Here is an 18,034-nt window from a genome sequence, read left to right on the forward strand (position 1 = left end):
AAATAAAATGCTTTTTGATTAAATTCTATACGTACAAATAACCTTGACAGACTGAGTAGGCATTCCAAATGTATCAGGTTACAAGGATAATGCAACAAGACGATTATAATAGAAAAGAAAAGTTTTTGAAATAACATTTCCCGTTATGACGTCACAGAACATCTACTGAATGTGAACCACCTCAGCGAATATTCGAGGGGTATCTCAGTCAAAATTAAAGGCATTGACGACTCGCCCCAAACCGTGTGCCGCCCTCTGAGAAAGTTAACTTTCCGTTGCTTGCAAGTGAAGTTTTTTTCCCATCGCTACAAAATGCAGACAGTAATGAAACGTGTTGCCTTATTATCTTTTATCTGGACCTGAGATGTCCATCGCTGCTATGTACACTGTGTTGTGGGTATTGACCGTAGCTGCATGTATTGACTGTACACTAGTGTCTAATTACCGACGGTAGCAAGCTATGCGTGTGCCTTTCTGGGATCGATGGTGGTCTCTAACACTTATGTTACACCTCATTCGAAACTAGGTCAGATTACCGTTATCAGACGTTTCTTTGTGCCCGAGTCTTCACTCCCTTTAAGTCAAATTTCAATCTACTATATCTTGAGTTAGGGACTACAAGATGTTGAAACGAGGCTGTGCACCTATAACAGTGTGGAATATTTTTGCTCATCCGTATATAAATGTTACATTTTCTGCCACCGGAATATCCCTTTAATATACAGACAATTTCCAACAAGCGTCGCCCAGGTTACTTTAAGCACAACCAACCACTTTGAAAGCTTAAACTCACACGAAAGTCTGATAAAATGAGAAAAGTTGAGACACTTGAGTCCATCAACGACAGTTTACGTTAATATAGTATTTTGCAGATCTGATTGTACAGCGAACACGAACTGTCAAACGAGTTATAATCTGACCAAACTAACGAAGTGATATATTTTCTGATCAATATTTAATGCCTACAGTGGATAATTTGCTATATATCTAGTACACATTCTCTTCTCAAGGAATCGACCTATATACATTATATATGTTTGCTGATTCAAATAAAAGCTTAAGAGAGTATAAAGTACGTTCCGTCCTCTTCTTCAGCCTCGATTTTCTTTCCAGCCAGTTGGGACAATTTCCTAATGCTAATACCACTCTTAACTGCACTCCAATACCATGCTTCAAAGCTCTGGTATTGACAGTACAAACAGTTCTTAAACTTGATCTGATAGAAACATGATATTCATACTGCTCGTACTGTCAGTACGAGTACTCTGAAGCAGGACATGACATTACAGTATAGCAAAAATTGTCCCAACTGGGTGCGGCCAAAAGGGACAATTTCCTAATGCTAATACCTCTCTAAACTGTACTCCAATATCATGCTTCAAAGCACTGGTATTGACAGTACAAACAGTTCCTAACCTTGATCTGATAGACACTTGATATTCATACTGCTCATACTGTCAGTACGAGTGCTCTGAAGCAGGACATGACAGTACAGTATAGCAAAAATTGTCCCAACTAGGTGGTAATAGTCATGTTATGCGTTACCTCGATACAACAGTCATCAGAAGACTTGGTCAAGTCTTTGACAATAGAGGGGATACTTCTCCTTTATAATTATTAGGGACACCGTTATCAATATTTTTCTTCGATAACTTTAACTGTGCATGCGGCGAATATTGTCACTTAGGCCTATACTTATATGTGATCTATAGATTGCATTCCATTTACTCCCATTTAGTTTTCTTTGAAACACAACAAGTTCTTCCACTGCTTGGTACAGTAATTTCAAATCTAGAAATCCATGCAGGAATGACATTTAAAAAAACTTCAAATCATGCCATTCATATAGTTTGACATTCATATATTTTTGATCTCAGGTGCAAAATGCGTTTCCGTTGATAAATGACCGAGTCAGTTTGATATTATCATATATACTCTGACAGGCAGCGCCAGTAATATTCATTTTAGCAGGTTAAACGCCCACGTGTCAGCCAAACGTGTTAAGGATTTATGCATTTCGGACGTGAGAGATATTACTCTCAGTATAAAGATTCTGATTGGTTGGTTGGGTTTGATTCAATCTCTACACTGTTCTTTCAGGTCCAGCTTTCCCAAGCACTCCACACTGACAGTATGGGCAGTATGACTATGAATAGCATATTTCTAAGCACAAAAAGGTTAGGAACTGTTTATACTGCTAGTACGAGTGCTTGGAAGCATGCTACGAGAGGACAGTACAGAGTGGTATTACCATTGGCAAATTTCCTCATAATGCTGTGTTACTTCAACTTATTACTTGAGTGTGCATTTAATAGGGGAAAAACGATTTAATTTTACCGATTGCACTTATATATTTCAAGCTATACGAGACATGTGGTGGAAAATATTGCATCTTTTGTGATCTTGAAAGAGCCATTGGTTTAACCACACTATACACAGTTCATCATTAATCAATCACTCAATCAGTCAGTCATTAAGAATATAAAATAATAAAAGTTTCCTTGCTAAAGGCGGTAGTCTCTTAGTTTTACAGATCAGTTGATAAAAGTTGCCCAAAAGAAATCATATCTTAGATGCAATCTGTATCTTCCGCCAAAAAAAAAAAATCTAAAATGTGGGTCAAATTTTTTCAACCCATTCCCATTCTCAAATGCAAAGTCTCTTGTGTTATGTGACAAGTAGCTGTCAATTACCAAAATTTAGAAGAAAAAAAATTCAACATAAAAGTAAGGATTGTCGCAAGTTAATTCTGCTTCTAGCGTTAGTATAGCGTCAATCGTTTAACGTTGAATATAGAAAGAAAAAGAAAAAAAGGAAAAATTGTGCCTTTGAGACAAACGAGAATAAAAACCATCTCTTGGTGTCTCTATTGTTGGCAAAAAATAAGAAAAAAAAAGTGTGACGCAGGTAAAATTTTGACGCGAGACAATTACTTATGATGGTAAAAGCCCTCGAAAGGTTCTATACAAAGAACAGATTGAAGTATAAAGCAAAGGGAATATTAGTTTACAAAGCAACACACACGGAAAAAATATACAAAGAAAGAAGATAATTTAGAGACAAAATTTGCACTTAAGGTGTTTGGCTTGTTTCTGCCAAGCAATTCTATAGAGATGCTTTGTAAAGGTTTCATAATAATATAATTTAAAAATAAAAGAAACAAAATGAGTTTTAACTTGTCAATATTTTTTTTATGAACACTGCTTGGTAGTCGCTATGATAAGATAAAAATATACCCGATGGTTAAAAGGCTATATCGGTGCCAACTCATAGGACGGAAAAGAAAAACTCAGACAGATATATGCTACTGTACACTGGTTGTTGACTTCTCATCTCAATAGCTTCTTTACGCCGGCCTTTGATATGGTTCGTTATAGAAATTTATTTTCTTCTTTTTGTTTCCGTTGGAACCAGATGCTCACAAAATGATATTACGAGATTGCCCTATAGGGATGTGAGAAATGCTCTTTACAAGTTTTCACAAATTTCTGTTTGAATAATTCTTGATATTGGTTTTCACCGGGACATCGCCCCCTCCCCCCACCAAAAAAAAAACGTTTGGTGACCCCTCTCCCCCCCCCCAATAAAAAACGTTTGGTGACCCCCCCCCCAACCTCATATGAAATTGTCACAAAACAAAAAATCAATTTGATTTCTACTGACTATAACTTACTTGTCAACCTCCAAAATTCAGCAAACTCGAAGATCATAGGAATTCAAAGACAGATAAAGACCACAAGGCTTCAGGGACCCCCCCCCATCACCACCCCATCCCCTATGGCAGGCCCCTGGACTACACGCCTTGCCTTGTGCTCTGGCTCGCACTGTGCGCCTGTGGCTTGAATTACCCCGTTTCTGTGCCCCCAAATGTTGTTCTAAAATAGTATTTGCTTTGCCTTCCTAATCGCAAATGTCTGGCTTCGCCACCAGGCGCGTAGCCAAGGGGGGGGGGGGGCGAAGGGGGAAGCCGCCCCCCTCCCCTTGAGCATAATTTTTTTTTTTTTTTAATGTTTTTATGATATGGCTAGTATTTTCAAAAGAGAAAATGCTAAGATGCAACTTACAAGGCCTGGGAAGTGCCTTTTCCAGCGATCTGGGGGCATTCTAAGCCAAAATTTTCTTGTACGCTTCGCGCCAACCATGGTGGCGCTACGCTTAGATAGTTTTCAATGCCGAATCTACAGTTTCGCCCCTCCCGTGGCAAATTCCTGGCTACGCGCCTGTTCGCCACTGATTTGATATCCATTTGACTGGGAAAGTCTATATCGCAAAGGAGTTTATGAAACTGTTTCTTCCAGTTAGTAGCGAATATCCTCTATTTTGTACATTGTATCCTCTATTATGATGACAAACAGACAGTTATAGCGCAATTGAAAGCATGACGTCACTTCCTCTACGATATTGTAGAATATATATATATTCATAAAACTGAAGTCAACTTCAAAATGAAATTTTCACCTCATGGAAAAAGAAAAGACAGAAAAAAGAAAAGAAAATTCATCTCAAGAAAAGCATCTGTGATCGTTAAATGACATATTTTATTTCCTCAGAGGAAGATATTTAAAAAAAAAAATACTGGATTTCCTTAAGAAGAATATTTAAAAGGTTTCAATTTTGCTAGGAGTTAGTGTATTTTGTGTATTTTGAAGCGAAAGAGATAAAGGAAAAACATAACCGACAGATAAGTGAGCTTTTGCAAAACTACCTACAAATTATTGACCCTGAGATTATGCCTCTTTTCTCCAAGTATGCAAACACATTTAAATATGATACATTTTATAGGTCTACATGCAAAACTTGTATTGCGAGTACAAATCAAGGAGTGCGAATACATGTGCAAAGTCCCGAGTGTATAAAAACGAATGAAATCGTCTATACGATTATGTACGTGATCAGCTCACGATACCGTTATGATCTGCAGTCAGAGACTGCGACTTGTCAACTTTCGCGGAACTTGATAGCACCGGTATGACAGTGCGCCCTCTGTTAAATGTAGGCGTGAATGGATACTGAGCACCTTTAACTTTGTACTCTACCTAAGTCCCTTAGTTACAACGAGGAGTAGCCAATTATTATGTGAGACAAAACCAAAGCAAATATATACGAAACATTCATGTTTTTTCATGCATATTATTTACAAACGCTGATAGATATGTTTACCGCTCCATGAAAGAAAGTGCAAGTAACTGCAAGCTAAAATAAGCTGTACCAACCAGACAAGATTATGAAAGTTAACGAGTTCCACTCAATTTCTTGTAATTATCTTCAAATTAGACAAGGCCTTGTAGAAAAAAAGGTTGCTATTATAAGATTATAGTTCTAGGCAATGAGTTGATATAGGAGTTAATATGCACCTTGTCAAAAGTAATATGGTTACTAAGTGGTGTATATTATGAAACTAACGAAGCGAGATAACATTTCTTTCATTCTCTCTATGCTAGTCATACATTGCGTGTTAGATGATAAGCCAGCAAACATAATCTAGGAGTTTAACTGCATTTCCCCGAAGTGATATTTTGAATGTGACTTTACAAAAAAATTAATGTAGTAACAATTCCAACTCATGTATTTCTTTACGTGACAGTTGCATTTTGTAAATTGGAAACGGGATTTATTCTTTCTTTTTGTAATAATAAACAATTGTATAATATTATGCTCAACTTGTGATTTTGTGTTAGTTCATACTCAACACTTGAATATCACTGTGTCTAAGATAGTATTTACGACATATATAGCAAATGTTTTGTGTTGAATTCAACATCATACCTGCTTACAATATCTACTGGTACAAACACGTAGTGCTATATAAGGTAATATTCAAACCAACATCATTAATCATGAGGAAACTATAATTAATTAATTAATTAATTAATAAATAAACTGGAAAAAAGGTCTTAACGTGAGCACGTGATTAAAAAATATTGATTCTTTAGTTACAAGATTTTCCAAATCGTATTTTACCAAGAAGGCCTGACAACCGGTAAGGTTTTTTTTTTAAAAATTTTTATGAGGTTAAAGAGCCCTCAAACAGTATAATGTGACACAGGTCAATCGCGTGTCTTTCATTATCCCTCTATAATCTGCGTATGAACACATTGAAGGCTTTCAGTCATTGCCTGGCTGTCGTTATACAACAAGTTATTGTTGATTTATTACGAGTCTCAAGGGCGTAGGAACGGGGGGGCTGGGGGCGCCAGCCCCCCCCCCCATTGAAAAATGTGGAGGGGCGGAAGCATCATTCCGCCCCCCCCCCCCCCCCCGTTTCGCAAGTCAGAAAACCTCTTTTTCATTTCCAAATGAGAAAAAAAATCTCATTTGGAGCACCAAATTGCATCTAAGGCCTGGTGAAAATACAAAATGGAGTGGGTGTTGAAGTGTGCTATATTGCACCAAATTGCATCTGAGGCTACCTGGAAATGCAAAAAAATTCCAAAGGAAAGGGGGACAGACCCCTCCCCCAGGCCGGCCATCAGTCTTCAGCCCCCCACTCGAAAGTACCTTCCTACGCCACTGACGAGTCTTCATTACCTTTACAAATCCCCCTCCCTCCCTCCCGCCCCCATACCTGTTTAAATGCGCTATTCACTTGTATACTTGCTTCTGCATTCGCTCTAAGATGAATAATAGGGCTTAAAAGTAAAAATGTATGTATTTATGCACGGCCAAAAGTCATATCCATGATTTGATGTCACTATCTCAATTTCATCTTCATTTTTGTTTTCACTTCAGTAAGTTCGTTTAATTAAGTAAATATCATGCATCTAACTTTTCATACATTTTAAGATTCACGGGAAGGTTACATAAAGAAATAAAAATCTTTCCCCCCCCCCTCCCTTTCTACCAAACATGTTGTGTGTATATCAAACCAATCGATCCATTCATTTAATAATTCATTCATTCTTCCATATATTCACCTATCCATCCATGCAATTATTCATATATTCATGTAATAATTCATTCATTCTTCCATTATTCACCTATCCATCCGTGCATTATTCATATATTCCTCTAATAATTCATTCATTCTTCCATATCTTCACCTATCCACCATGCATTATTCATATATTCATCTAATAATTCATACTACTTTCCATATATTCACCTATCCACCATGCATTATTCATATATTCATCTAATAATTCATTCATTCTTCCATATGTTCACGTATCCATTCACATGCAATTACTCATCTAATAATTCATTCATTCTTTCATATATTCATCCATTCTTTCATATATTCATTCATATATCCATCCATCCATTTAATAATACATTCATTCTTTCATATATTCATCCATTTAATAATTCATTCATTTTTTCATATATTTATGCATTCATCCACATATTCCTCTACCCATCCATCCATTCAATCATTCATTCTTTCATATATTCATCTATCCATTTATCGCTATTTTGTTCATTTACGAATGAATTAATCGGCCATTCATCCATCCATTCATTCATTCATCAATGACCTGATTTGCGCGTTCGCTCGCCTATCCATTCGTTCATTCATACATCCATGCATTCATCCATCTGCCATTCATCCATTCATTCTTTCGTCAATGACTTGATTTGCGCGTTCGCTCGCTTAGCCATTCGTTCATGCATTCTGTCTTTACTCTTTAGCAGTATTTTTACTCGTCAAGACAACAAATTACCATGACTTATTTTTCGATTTAACATGTATGTGAGTATAGGCTATGATATGTCGAACCGATACGGGTTTCAACGCCTTTGCATCTAACTAACATGACAGAATACGTGTAAGGTGATAGTTACACATTTTATTAAACGAATCGTCGAGTCTTCGAGTCGTCTTTGCTCTCAACATATTCATCTGTTCCAAGAGACAGCCTATATGTTGTATGTATATTTCAAGCACCAAACCCTCAGTCAATGCCCTTGCTTTTAGCATCATGCATGGCAGAGATCAACCGATAAAAAAAAGAGACGAGTTCTCCCGTTGCAAATAGTCTCTTTCAATAAGAAGCGTGAATCTGGCATAAATTAAAGACTTCTGCACTCGAAGAAAAAAAGAAGGGAAAAAAAACGGAGAGAAGAGAGTATGTATTAAGGGCAGCCCTGTCGAGAACTTAAGGTTAAGATAAAAAAAAAAAACATACAATTATATAAAACGAGAGCGAAGGAAGGAATCAGTTGGCCACTGCCCTCACGACAACTTCGACGACAAAGTAATTGACTCGTTTTTAGAAGACGTTAAATCTTAAAATAAAAACTTACTTGCTGACGTAGTAGATCCATGAAGTGCCTTCCGGTTTAACACGTAGACAGTTCTTCACCCTACGATGTTATTAACTTTGCCTGTGCCTTCTTTCCCCCCCCCCCCCTTTGATCCTTTGGGATATAAGAAAAGGCCACCGATATTAGCTGTACGGGTTTACAAGTGCAACTTAAGACGGATGACCTGTATCTTTGTTTTAACACAAAAAAAAAACAATCTAATCAATTCCGAGGGGCCCCCGATCGTTCCATTTCGACACTTTCTTAGTGAATTTCTCGTTTTCTTTTTTCCCCTTTTCTTTTTTGTCACGTTTTCATTCCGTTTGCAAGCTTTCCGTAACGGCCTTTATACATTAACATGAGTAAATTGGTAGTCCTTCGAGAGTAATGACTTTAAGACGTTAGAAACCAATGCCAATATAATTTGATTCTATTAACGTTCATTAAAAAGTCTGAATTCCCTTTGAATATTCTTCTTTATTCTCGTTTTGTTTTTTAGTTTAGCACCGAAAGTAACTCTCTATACGGATGATTTCATCAGAATTAATTATAAATCAAGTAGTCTATACCTTGGCATTATAGAAACAAAGACATGCAGCAATCTGTTAGGAAATGAAAGGAATTTAGTGATGGCGCCAGTCACAATTACTCCATCTGTACATTTAGAGAGGGACACCTCTGATGGACGTTTACTATGGCAAATTGGTGCATTGGAGAAATAAAAACATGGAGGTGTGGAGGGGGTTTATCTGGGCCAGATATAAGAATGCAGATCTGGAATATCAATCTGGGCCAGATCTGCTTCAGATCTAAAATTTATTTCTGGCCAAATAGAAAATTGGGTCAGATATAACTTGATATAAATTAAGGTTTAATATGACCCATATAAAATTTTATCTGGTAAAAATTTATGGCATCCATATCGAGGCCTAATAATATTTTATCTGGATTGACTACATATCCAGTTATATATGGCTTGATATGGCTAGATAAAACTTTATCTGCATATAACTGTATATCAAGTTATATCAGGCCATATGATATGGCGCCAGATTAAACCAGATCTGGGATTTCGGTAAAGGTAGGCCTAGAGGTTACACATACAACAGGGCTGAAAATGACCTAATATACTTACAGGATAACAGCAAATAATCAGAACATCTTCATTACATGTGCTCGCTTATGACTACGATGCACAAAGTTACTGTAGCCCTGTACCATCTTACTAACAGTAACATAACTACTAGTATACCACTGGTTAGTAAAACGTAAGCACATGCCCAAGGCTACAGTAGGCCAAGGTTTTTCAGTATAACAATAGATATACCTGGCCTATCTATCTTACCAAAATGAATGTTTTGGTCACATGTAAAGTAAGTGTAAACGATAACAATTAACATAATTAACTACTTCTATACTAGTCTATCATTAGACTGGCCTACTGTAGCAGTGTAAGCCTAGGCCTGACTTAGGCCTAGCCTAGATCCAAATTATTCGCCTCTTCCTACAGTCTCGCTGCACGGCCTATTTCATTACCAAGGTCTGAGCTCATATTCTGGTGATTTTTTTCTACGTCTTCACCCTCCGATGGTTGAAACGTTCAAATGGTATTTAAAGGAATTTAAGGGGACCCTTGTCGAGGTCTTGTTTATAAATTTGAAGTCGGATTGTGGCTACAATCCACAGCACCGTGTATTGCGCAATGTTTGTTGGCTATAGCATTTGAACTTAGCGCGTAGAGTCGATGTCACTAGACTTCCTTTGTCACGTGGGCCTTTTTACCCTTACAAACTGGGCTTCATATCCCCCAGCCTACAGTTTGGACCCAGTAGGGCAATCCCCCTCCCCAAATGTCTGGTCCCTCGCATTAATGATATTTATTTCTACTTAAATGAATAATTCGGCTGATTTATTGAGAAAACTTTGTCAACATTTATGTTATTTCATATTTTACCACATTTTTGCTGTTTGTTATTGACCTCAAAATTCTCTATCCATTCATACCAAAAATGTTTTCCAACATTAGAAGCTAATTTTAATTCACAACCCTTGAGCCCTTAGCCACTCAATAATATTAAAAGCGTTTATGTTCGTTCTGGGCCTGACGAGAAGAGGGATCAGGAGGCTATGGCCCTGGGCCATTAGGGGAGCTGGAAAACTTTGTGACAAGGAATTAGATTAATATTTTATACCATCCTTAATAGATCAGGTAGTACACACTGTCAAGTACTGTACTAGATGTTGCTAGAGCTTTAAGACAATGCAATAAATCTTAAGTTAAAGGTATGCTGTATTGGCAGCAAGTATGCTAGATATTCAAATATGGTCACCTCTGGTCAAAACTCTTAAACTGTTTTTATCACAACCTTTGAGGAAATTTTCCTCACTGAGACATTCAGTCACCTTGTGTTTTTCTTTAAATTGTCTGAGAATAATTTGGAGAGTAAAGACCTCCAAGAAAAGAATTTTTGAAAACTTCTAGCAATTTAGGAGTGCAATAATTTGGGTCCTATACAGACTACCTTCAAGAAAAACATAGCAGGTATAACAACATTAAATGGCATACTTGATGAAGGTAAATAATAGATAAAATCCTGTGAGGTTTCGATCAGACTTAAAGCTGCATTATTGCACTGGCTTCTACTTTGCAAAATAATACCATATATGCAATGGACAACAAAATTGTCTGGTTTAAACTTAATTGCTAAAACGTCGGATGGTTTTGAGCTGCCAAAGTAATATATATATCTTTCCGTTGGCTTGAATTTACTTTGTTCTTGAAATGTAGGTCATGTCAAGTCAAAATGTCTGCCTTTAGTAACCCTTTTTAAAGGGTATATGAAGACTCTTGCAAAAAGAAACGTCTCATGCCGGTAATCTGACCTAGTTTCGAATGAGGTGTAACAGAAGTGTTAAACACCACCATCGATCCCCAGAAAATACACACACAGCTTGCAACCATCGGTAATTAGACACTAGTGTACAGTCAGTACATACAGCTGCGGTCAATACCCACAGCACTGTGTACAAACGATACAGGGATGGACATCTCAGGTCCAGCTAAAGATAAGAAGGTATCACGTTTCATTTCTGTCTGCATTTTGTAGCGACACGAACACTTGCAAGAAAAAGAAAGTTAACTTTTTCAGATGGCCGTACACGGTTTGGGGCGAGTCTTTAATGCCTTTAATGTATTCAGAATGCAAAAAGTACTGTTGACCTTCCTGATCTCTCATCACCAAGAAGCTGAATGAAATGAATAGATTATCTGAGGCAAATCCAGAATTGTTTTGGAAGGGGACCCTGGATTAACACCATATGTCTGCCTTAGGTCACCCTTTATGATGTATTCAGATTGCAGAAAATTACTGTTTTGACCCTGGGCTAACACCATATGTAACCGTAAGGCACTACAGTATATGTATCCACCTTTTGCAGGAACAGCCCAAAGAATATAAAGTTACTATTAATTTACTATTTATTATTACCACCACTAGGATAGTTGGACCACCGAGATGGTTGTACCACCACTAGCTGGGTTGCCCAACTGGGATGGTTGTACCACTACAGGAATGGTTGTACCACCACTAGGATGGTTGCACCATGAGGATGGTTGTTCCAATGATGTCCGGGGCAATTGAAAGACTGGTATGATTTGATTTATCAAAGAACAGAATAAAAGAAGTTACGATAGAAAGTAACATGGTTTAACTTCCAAATCAGTGGTTAATTTATTTTCATACGATTTACGAACCAATAAAAGGTTGATTTTCCATAATCCGGCATAAAAAAGTAGGAACCTCTTAAGAAAGTAAGCTTTTCATCTAAAGTATCCTTTATCAAAAACATTGCAGCACAGATACTTTAAATGTGCCATTAATTTATTGCCAACTGGAAAAAAAAAACATCTTTGATAAAATGCCAAGCATTCATTTCATGAATTGAATTAAAATATGGTTCATAGTTTAACAGGAACCTTAAAAAAAAATTGTTAATTTCATGCTGCTCAATAAAAGAGACCACCTAATTTTTGTAAATTATCAATCCTGTAATGCATATTCTTAACTTTCTATCAATGATTTTTTGACAGAAAAGCTATTTATGTTAAATTTACATGCAGTCCAATATTAGTTTGAACCTATTTTGTTCATTTCAGCATAAAGTTTGGGCACGTAATCATCCCACTCGGCCTGTACAAAATTAGCAGCGACAGGAGAACCCAGCTTATGATCTTCTGCAAATTTTGAGGCTTTCCACGAAGCACGATTTTCAGTGGTTTTGGGTTTTGGTGGCTCCTGAATGTTTAGTGGACCTGGCTGCTTGTAAACGATAAAGACGTATCGATGCAGACCTAGAAAGAAAGAGAAGTGATATTATTCGTGAATGACTATGACAACATGACTGTCATGTTTAAAGTTTTGAACATATACTCTGTAAGGTACCAGGGCAAGCAAATAATTTTCAAACCCACTGGCTAGTAAATAACCTGAATTTTGAGGTCACTCTGTGTATATTGATATCAGCCTAAAACACAAAGGTTTTCATTTCAATAGGTGTGAACACCATATGTACACCTGCATGTGTCCACACAAAATGGTTTCAAATATGCCAGGTGTGTATGTAGTACATACATCAGGCGGTACAAAATGGTTGTAATATCACACCTAAAGTAATCACAACATAATTGTGTTGTTTTCTCTGAATCGAGTAGGGCGGGGTGGGGGAGGGGAGGGTAGGGGAGGGTGGGGGACGAGGAGGAGGAGGAGGCAGATGAAGGAACGCACCTGTTCCTTGAGGAGGTCCAGCTCCAATGTATGCTGATTGGGTCTTTCCCTTACTGACGTCTCCTCCTGGAATATCCACAACCAACCAATGGTGCCACTCCCTGTATTTTGGATCCTTACGGCTAGGAGCATCGGGGTCAGTCAATATAACCGTATAGAGAGCTCCACTCTCAGCAGCCCACTTAATGTCTGGAACATCTTTCATCTTTCAAAGTGAATAGAAAAATCATATTTCTTGAAGGAATGGAAAACATACAATATATTAATATGTTATCTTCCCTAAATGCCATTTAGCCTTATTTTTAGCTTGCAGAAAAATATGTACACCATTACCAATTGCTCCTGTTTTTTTTATTTAATGCAAAGCTCTACCAACTTGGTTCTGTCTACTCTGTAACAGGGACATGTATTCAATTATACGGTTTGAGTTGAATTAAATGTAAACGTCATCAACATCAGATAGTAATAATTTACAAATTTTAAATGAGTTTCAAATATACTTTATTAATTTTGAGATTCAGACTTACTCTTGTTCTGAGCCACTAATCAAGGATATGTGGAAGGAGAAACCTACAGTAAACCATTTATCTGTCAGAGTATGAAAGTTGCTTCCTTGAGTTTGGGTAAGAAATAATGCATTTGCAAATAATGCCAAAAAAAGCACGGAGTATTACTGCAGCTCAGTGGTTAATGCCGGTGCCTTTCAATCATAAGGTCCCCAGTTCGAGTCACTCCAAGATTAATGTATGTCGTCCAGTTACAGAGTTGTTGACAATTGACAATTCATTATCATGGACGTTAAATATGAATGTGAGAGACTGACGTCGGTCAGCTTGCAGCTTTGATAAGCCAATGAGGCTTCTTTGCGAGTTCCTGCTTGCAGGAGGATCTACAATACATACATTTGAGTTCAGACTAGACAACTGCAAGTCTGTCACTTACCAATGTAGGTGTGGTTACATTGCCTAGCTCTGCCTTTGCACCACTGGGCCACTTAACTTCAGCAACTCCCGGGGGAACTGCACTTAAAACATCGGGCACCACTCCATGCTGTTCCATTGTTTTAAGTCAACTGCGTTGAACTGATATGAAGAAAATATACAGTGATTGTACGGATATCAAGTACTGCTCAAATGTGTTAAATAATAATGAAACACATAAAAAACAAAACATAATAGTTAATGAAGGTGAATTTCACGTGTTAATTAATATTATTTAGCATATATTCTATGTTTATATATTCCCAGAGTTCTGTATGGACATTAGTCAATGTAGTTGCCATGTTTTCAATCATAATTTTAAGCCTGACAGCCCTATCGAAACAGCTCAAATTTGAAAATATAAAAGAAAATCAACTTCAAATGTACTTTTTATTTTTGTTTAACTTGTACTGTAAGTTTCACAATTAAAGTTTGATCAATTTGACTCAATCGAATCACTTCAGTCCATCTCAATCTGGATGCATCTCTTCAATGGAAAGATGTTGTAATTAAAGGGTGTGAAGACTCGCGCAAAAAGAAGCATCTTATGCCGGTATTCTGACCTAGTTTCGAATGAGGTGTAACAGAAGTGTTAGACACCACCATTGATCCCAGAAAATACGCACACAGCTTGCTACCTTCGGTTATTAGACACTAGTGTACAGTCAGTACATACAGCTGAAGTCAATACCGACAGCACGGTGTACAATCGATACAACAATGGACATCTCAGGTCCAGCTAAAGACAACAAGGTATCACGTTCATTACTGTCTGCATTTTGTAGCGACAAGCAGAAAATTTCACTTGCAAGCAACCGAAAGTTAACTTTATCAGAGCGCGGCATGCGGTTTGGGGCAAGTCTTCAATACCTTTAAGCAGCTAGGATAAAACTTTCACAGCAGCACTGGAGAGAAGTTCCTTGAGGTTCATTTAAAGAAATACTTTTGCATTTGGTGCTGTGAGAATTTACATATTAAACAACATAGGCTAGGCTTATAGTTGCAGCATTTTGACCAATACATGGTAATTGCTATCATAGCCCGCCATACTGAACATACAGAAGGCCGATATAATAATATTTCATATTATACTTGTCTCATTATAACTTATAAATTGCTACAGCTTCCACTGTTACATTACTAACTGTGTATGAGGCCCATAACTATGGAATGCAAAAGGGCAAACTTATTACTTACGTTGTTGTCATCGGCACTTTTCAACAACTGCTCAACCATTTAATGTAAAAAAAATAGGCGTTTCGCACAAAATTCAACAAACATCACAGTGCAGGGGAAAGCATTATATGTAGGCTGCTACCACTACTAGTACTAGGCCTACTACTGTTACACCAGGGAGCTCCACAACAAGTCCCAGGTTACACCTAGAGCCATATTGGTACTCTTACTACTGCTAATACTAGACTCAACAATTGAAAAAACAGTCTAGACTACCCACATATATCCTAATTAACGACGTGCGGATTAGTAAGCATGTGCAGCGCAAGTTGAATTTTGTTTGAGAGGAGCTATTCTTTTGCAGCACTTGGTTGAACAATTGTTGAACAGCGCCGATGGCAACAACGTAAGTTTATACAACGACGTAAGTTAAGAAAATAAAACGTGAGTTTGAGCAACAGCAAGGTAAAACAGCAGCAACAATTTTAGTTTAGACAACAACAAACTTAGTTTAGACAACCAAATAAGTTTTCCCTTTTCGCGTTCCATACATAACTAGGCTATGGCTACTAGCAGTCGTAAAACGGTAAGCCTGGCCTACAGATAGTGACACTGGTGTATTACACTCGAAATGCCTAATTGCTTGTACGCTAAAATGTTTACAAACAGTAGTAAATTTGATGGCACACTTGATTGTCACAAGTTTCCATGTTTTGATGTTTCAGAAAATGTTAAATCTTAACTTACGGTTACCAAAGACAAAAGTGAAGGCTTGTAGTGGGTTGTGAGACGATTGGATCCTGTTGCACTGGTCAAGTGGTAGCTGCTGCTTGCCGCATAAATATATACAACGAGGTAAATGAATCTGGAGGATTCATGTCAATTGGGTGCGCGCGTACCATGTATGGAGGGTCATGTGATGTGTTCCAGGGTGGTACTATACTGATATTTCTCTATAGCAGTTCGAGAACAGTGTTAGTGACTTCGTGAAAGATTGGTCGGTTCGGACATGGGAACTAACGGCATAAGAAGGTACTGGTACTTCAGGCCTACGAAATAGTGTTAATATGCTAACGTTCAACCTTATTCTCTTGAATGAAGGCAGGCTTTCTACATAATCTTACTTATTAATACAGCTCTAGGGGCAAGCTTTGTCTCATATGGCCTAACGTTATTACTACACGCTATAAGTGAATGTAGAAATGGGAAATGTGGGGAAATGTTTAGTTCAGTGCAACTACGGAATTCTCCATGGAACAGAGCCTAATGCTGCTCGACGGGAATATAGCTATCACATTAGGCTACAGGCACGGTTATTGCTAGGTAACGGGTGTCGTCTGCTGCCCTAAGCACGCAAACACATTTACGTACTAGTTGGATGAAATCATCATGCGTAATAGGGAGATTAGTGTATTAGTACCACCCTGGAACACATCACATGACCCTCCATACATGGTACGCGCGTACGCGCTTATTTACTGTGTGATAGTTTCTCCAGATTCATTTACCTCGTTGAATATATATATATAGGGTGGCATACTCCTATTAGAGTCTACAGTATATCCATCCGCGCTATTGTTCTCCTGTTTCAGGAAAAGTGCCAAAAAGCAGCAGGAGAACATCTTTTGTTGGACTGTTATCAAACATGTTCTGGTTTTTGTGGCTTTCATGTTGAAGAGCATGAATGGAAGTACAAAGCTCTATGTTGTGGTGCAAAAATTGGATCAATCATTGCAATTTTGAACCCCTTTAGGCCTGCCAGGAGCAGCGTACGAAAATTGTTTACTACCGAGTGAAGAGGTTTCTTTACAAGTGGCGAACACTTCACAGCAAAAAATCAGCGCAGTCATGGTACGGAAAACTGATGAACAATGAAAGGCCAACCTGTCAGCTATCCGGTGATGGGTAGCGTTTAGCTAGCGAGAACTTTTATCTATAGACTAAGAGACCACACTTCGAGTTTGTTAGCATCATATTTGATCTCTAGAGTAAGGCAAATATGTCACCAAAGCAGATCTAGTAGCCTATTGTTCGATACAGGTGACAGGCGCCTGCAGTGGAGTTGGGCCTCCCTGGTTCGAATCCCGGTGGAGGCTGCAAGTTTTTTCACTGTTCTGGATTTTTCAACTAACTACGATTTCAATTATATATATATCTATAACTATATATATATCTATAACTATATATATATCTATAACTATATATATATATATATATATATATATATATAGATATAGTTAAATATATAGATAGGCGTGACAAACTAAACTAGCTGGCCTACCTTATATTTAAAAAATCTCATTCTAGGACTGAATTTAAAAATATGTGATCATGTTTTTTTCCAATAAATCCTGGGACATGATGTTCATGTTAATTGCTTACCCCTTTCCACAATGTTGACATCATAGGTTAGTACAAACAAGGTACGTTTAAAGGGAGCGTGCACATTCTGAGAGCTGAAGTGTTTTGGTAGTCCTGTTTCAAGGTAAATGTCCAAACACTCAAGTCTATGAGTTCGTTCTGAACCATATTTGAAAAATATTTTCAATTGAAATAATTCGGTGGTATACTGCTGCCTTTCCAAAACATACTATCTTGGTTTGTAAAATCAGTTGCATAAATTACCAAAGATATTATTTTGGTAGTACACAAGTCATGTTGAGCAAGGGTCGTACTCTACTTGTAATTAATAATTAATAAATAAATATCATAAACTAAAGTGCTATTGTCATGAAATAAAACATGCTCAAGAGCACTGTACAAAAGAACCAATACCTGGAATATAAAATTACCAAACTTAAGAATACTTAAAAGTAATAGCAACAGCAAATAAGTACCATTGTAACAAAT

General features: G+C 37.5%; 1 protein-coding gene and 1 long non-coding RNA gene across 3 annotated transcripts; one reads left to right on the forward strand and one right to left on the reverse strand.

Moving 5' to 3' along the window:
• Positions 1-9,480: 9,480 nt before the first annotated feature.
• LOC139962608 (uncharacterized) lies at positions 9,481-12,462 on the forward strand. Its single transcript, XR_011791279.1, has 2 exons — positions 9,481-9,617; positions 11,742-12,462. It is a non-coding gene; the product is annotated as an uncharacterized lncRNA (long non-coding RNA).
• Positions 12,364-16,090, reverse strand: LOC139962607 (protein D2-like). 2 transcript variants are annotated; one of them, XM_071962744.1, is made up of 4 exons: positions 15,932-16,090; positions 13,971-14,110; positions 13,029-13,233; positions 12,364-12,595 (listed from the first exon to the last, which is right to left on the reverse strand). In XM_071962744.1, the coding sequence occupies exons 2-4, from the start codon at positions 14,085-14,087 to the stop codon at positions 12,372-12,374; spliced, it is 546 nt and encodes a 181-aa protein (XP_071818845.1). In that variant the 5' UTR covers positions 14,088-14,110; positions 15,932-16,090; the 3' UTR covers positions 12,364-12,371. The 2 variants fall into 2 exon arrangements, with proteins under 2 accessions (XP_071818845.1, XP_071818846.1); XM_071962745.1 differs by having other exon boundaries at positions 12,367-12,595; positions 15,938-16,046.
• Positions 16,091-18,034: the final 1,944 nt, after the last annotated feature.

The sequence above is a fragment of the Apostichopus japonicus genome, chromosome 21 (genome assembly GCF_037975245.1).
Source record: "Apostichopus japonicus isolate 1M-3 chromosome 21, ASM3797524v1, whole genome shotgun sequence".
Lineage (NCBI taxonomy): Eukaryota > Metazoa > Echinodermata > Holothuroidea > Aspidochirotida > Stichopodidae > Apostichopus > Apostichopus japonicus.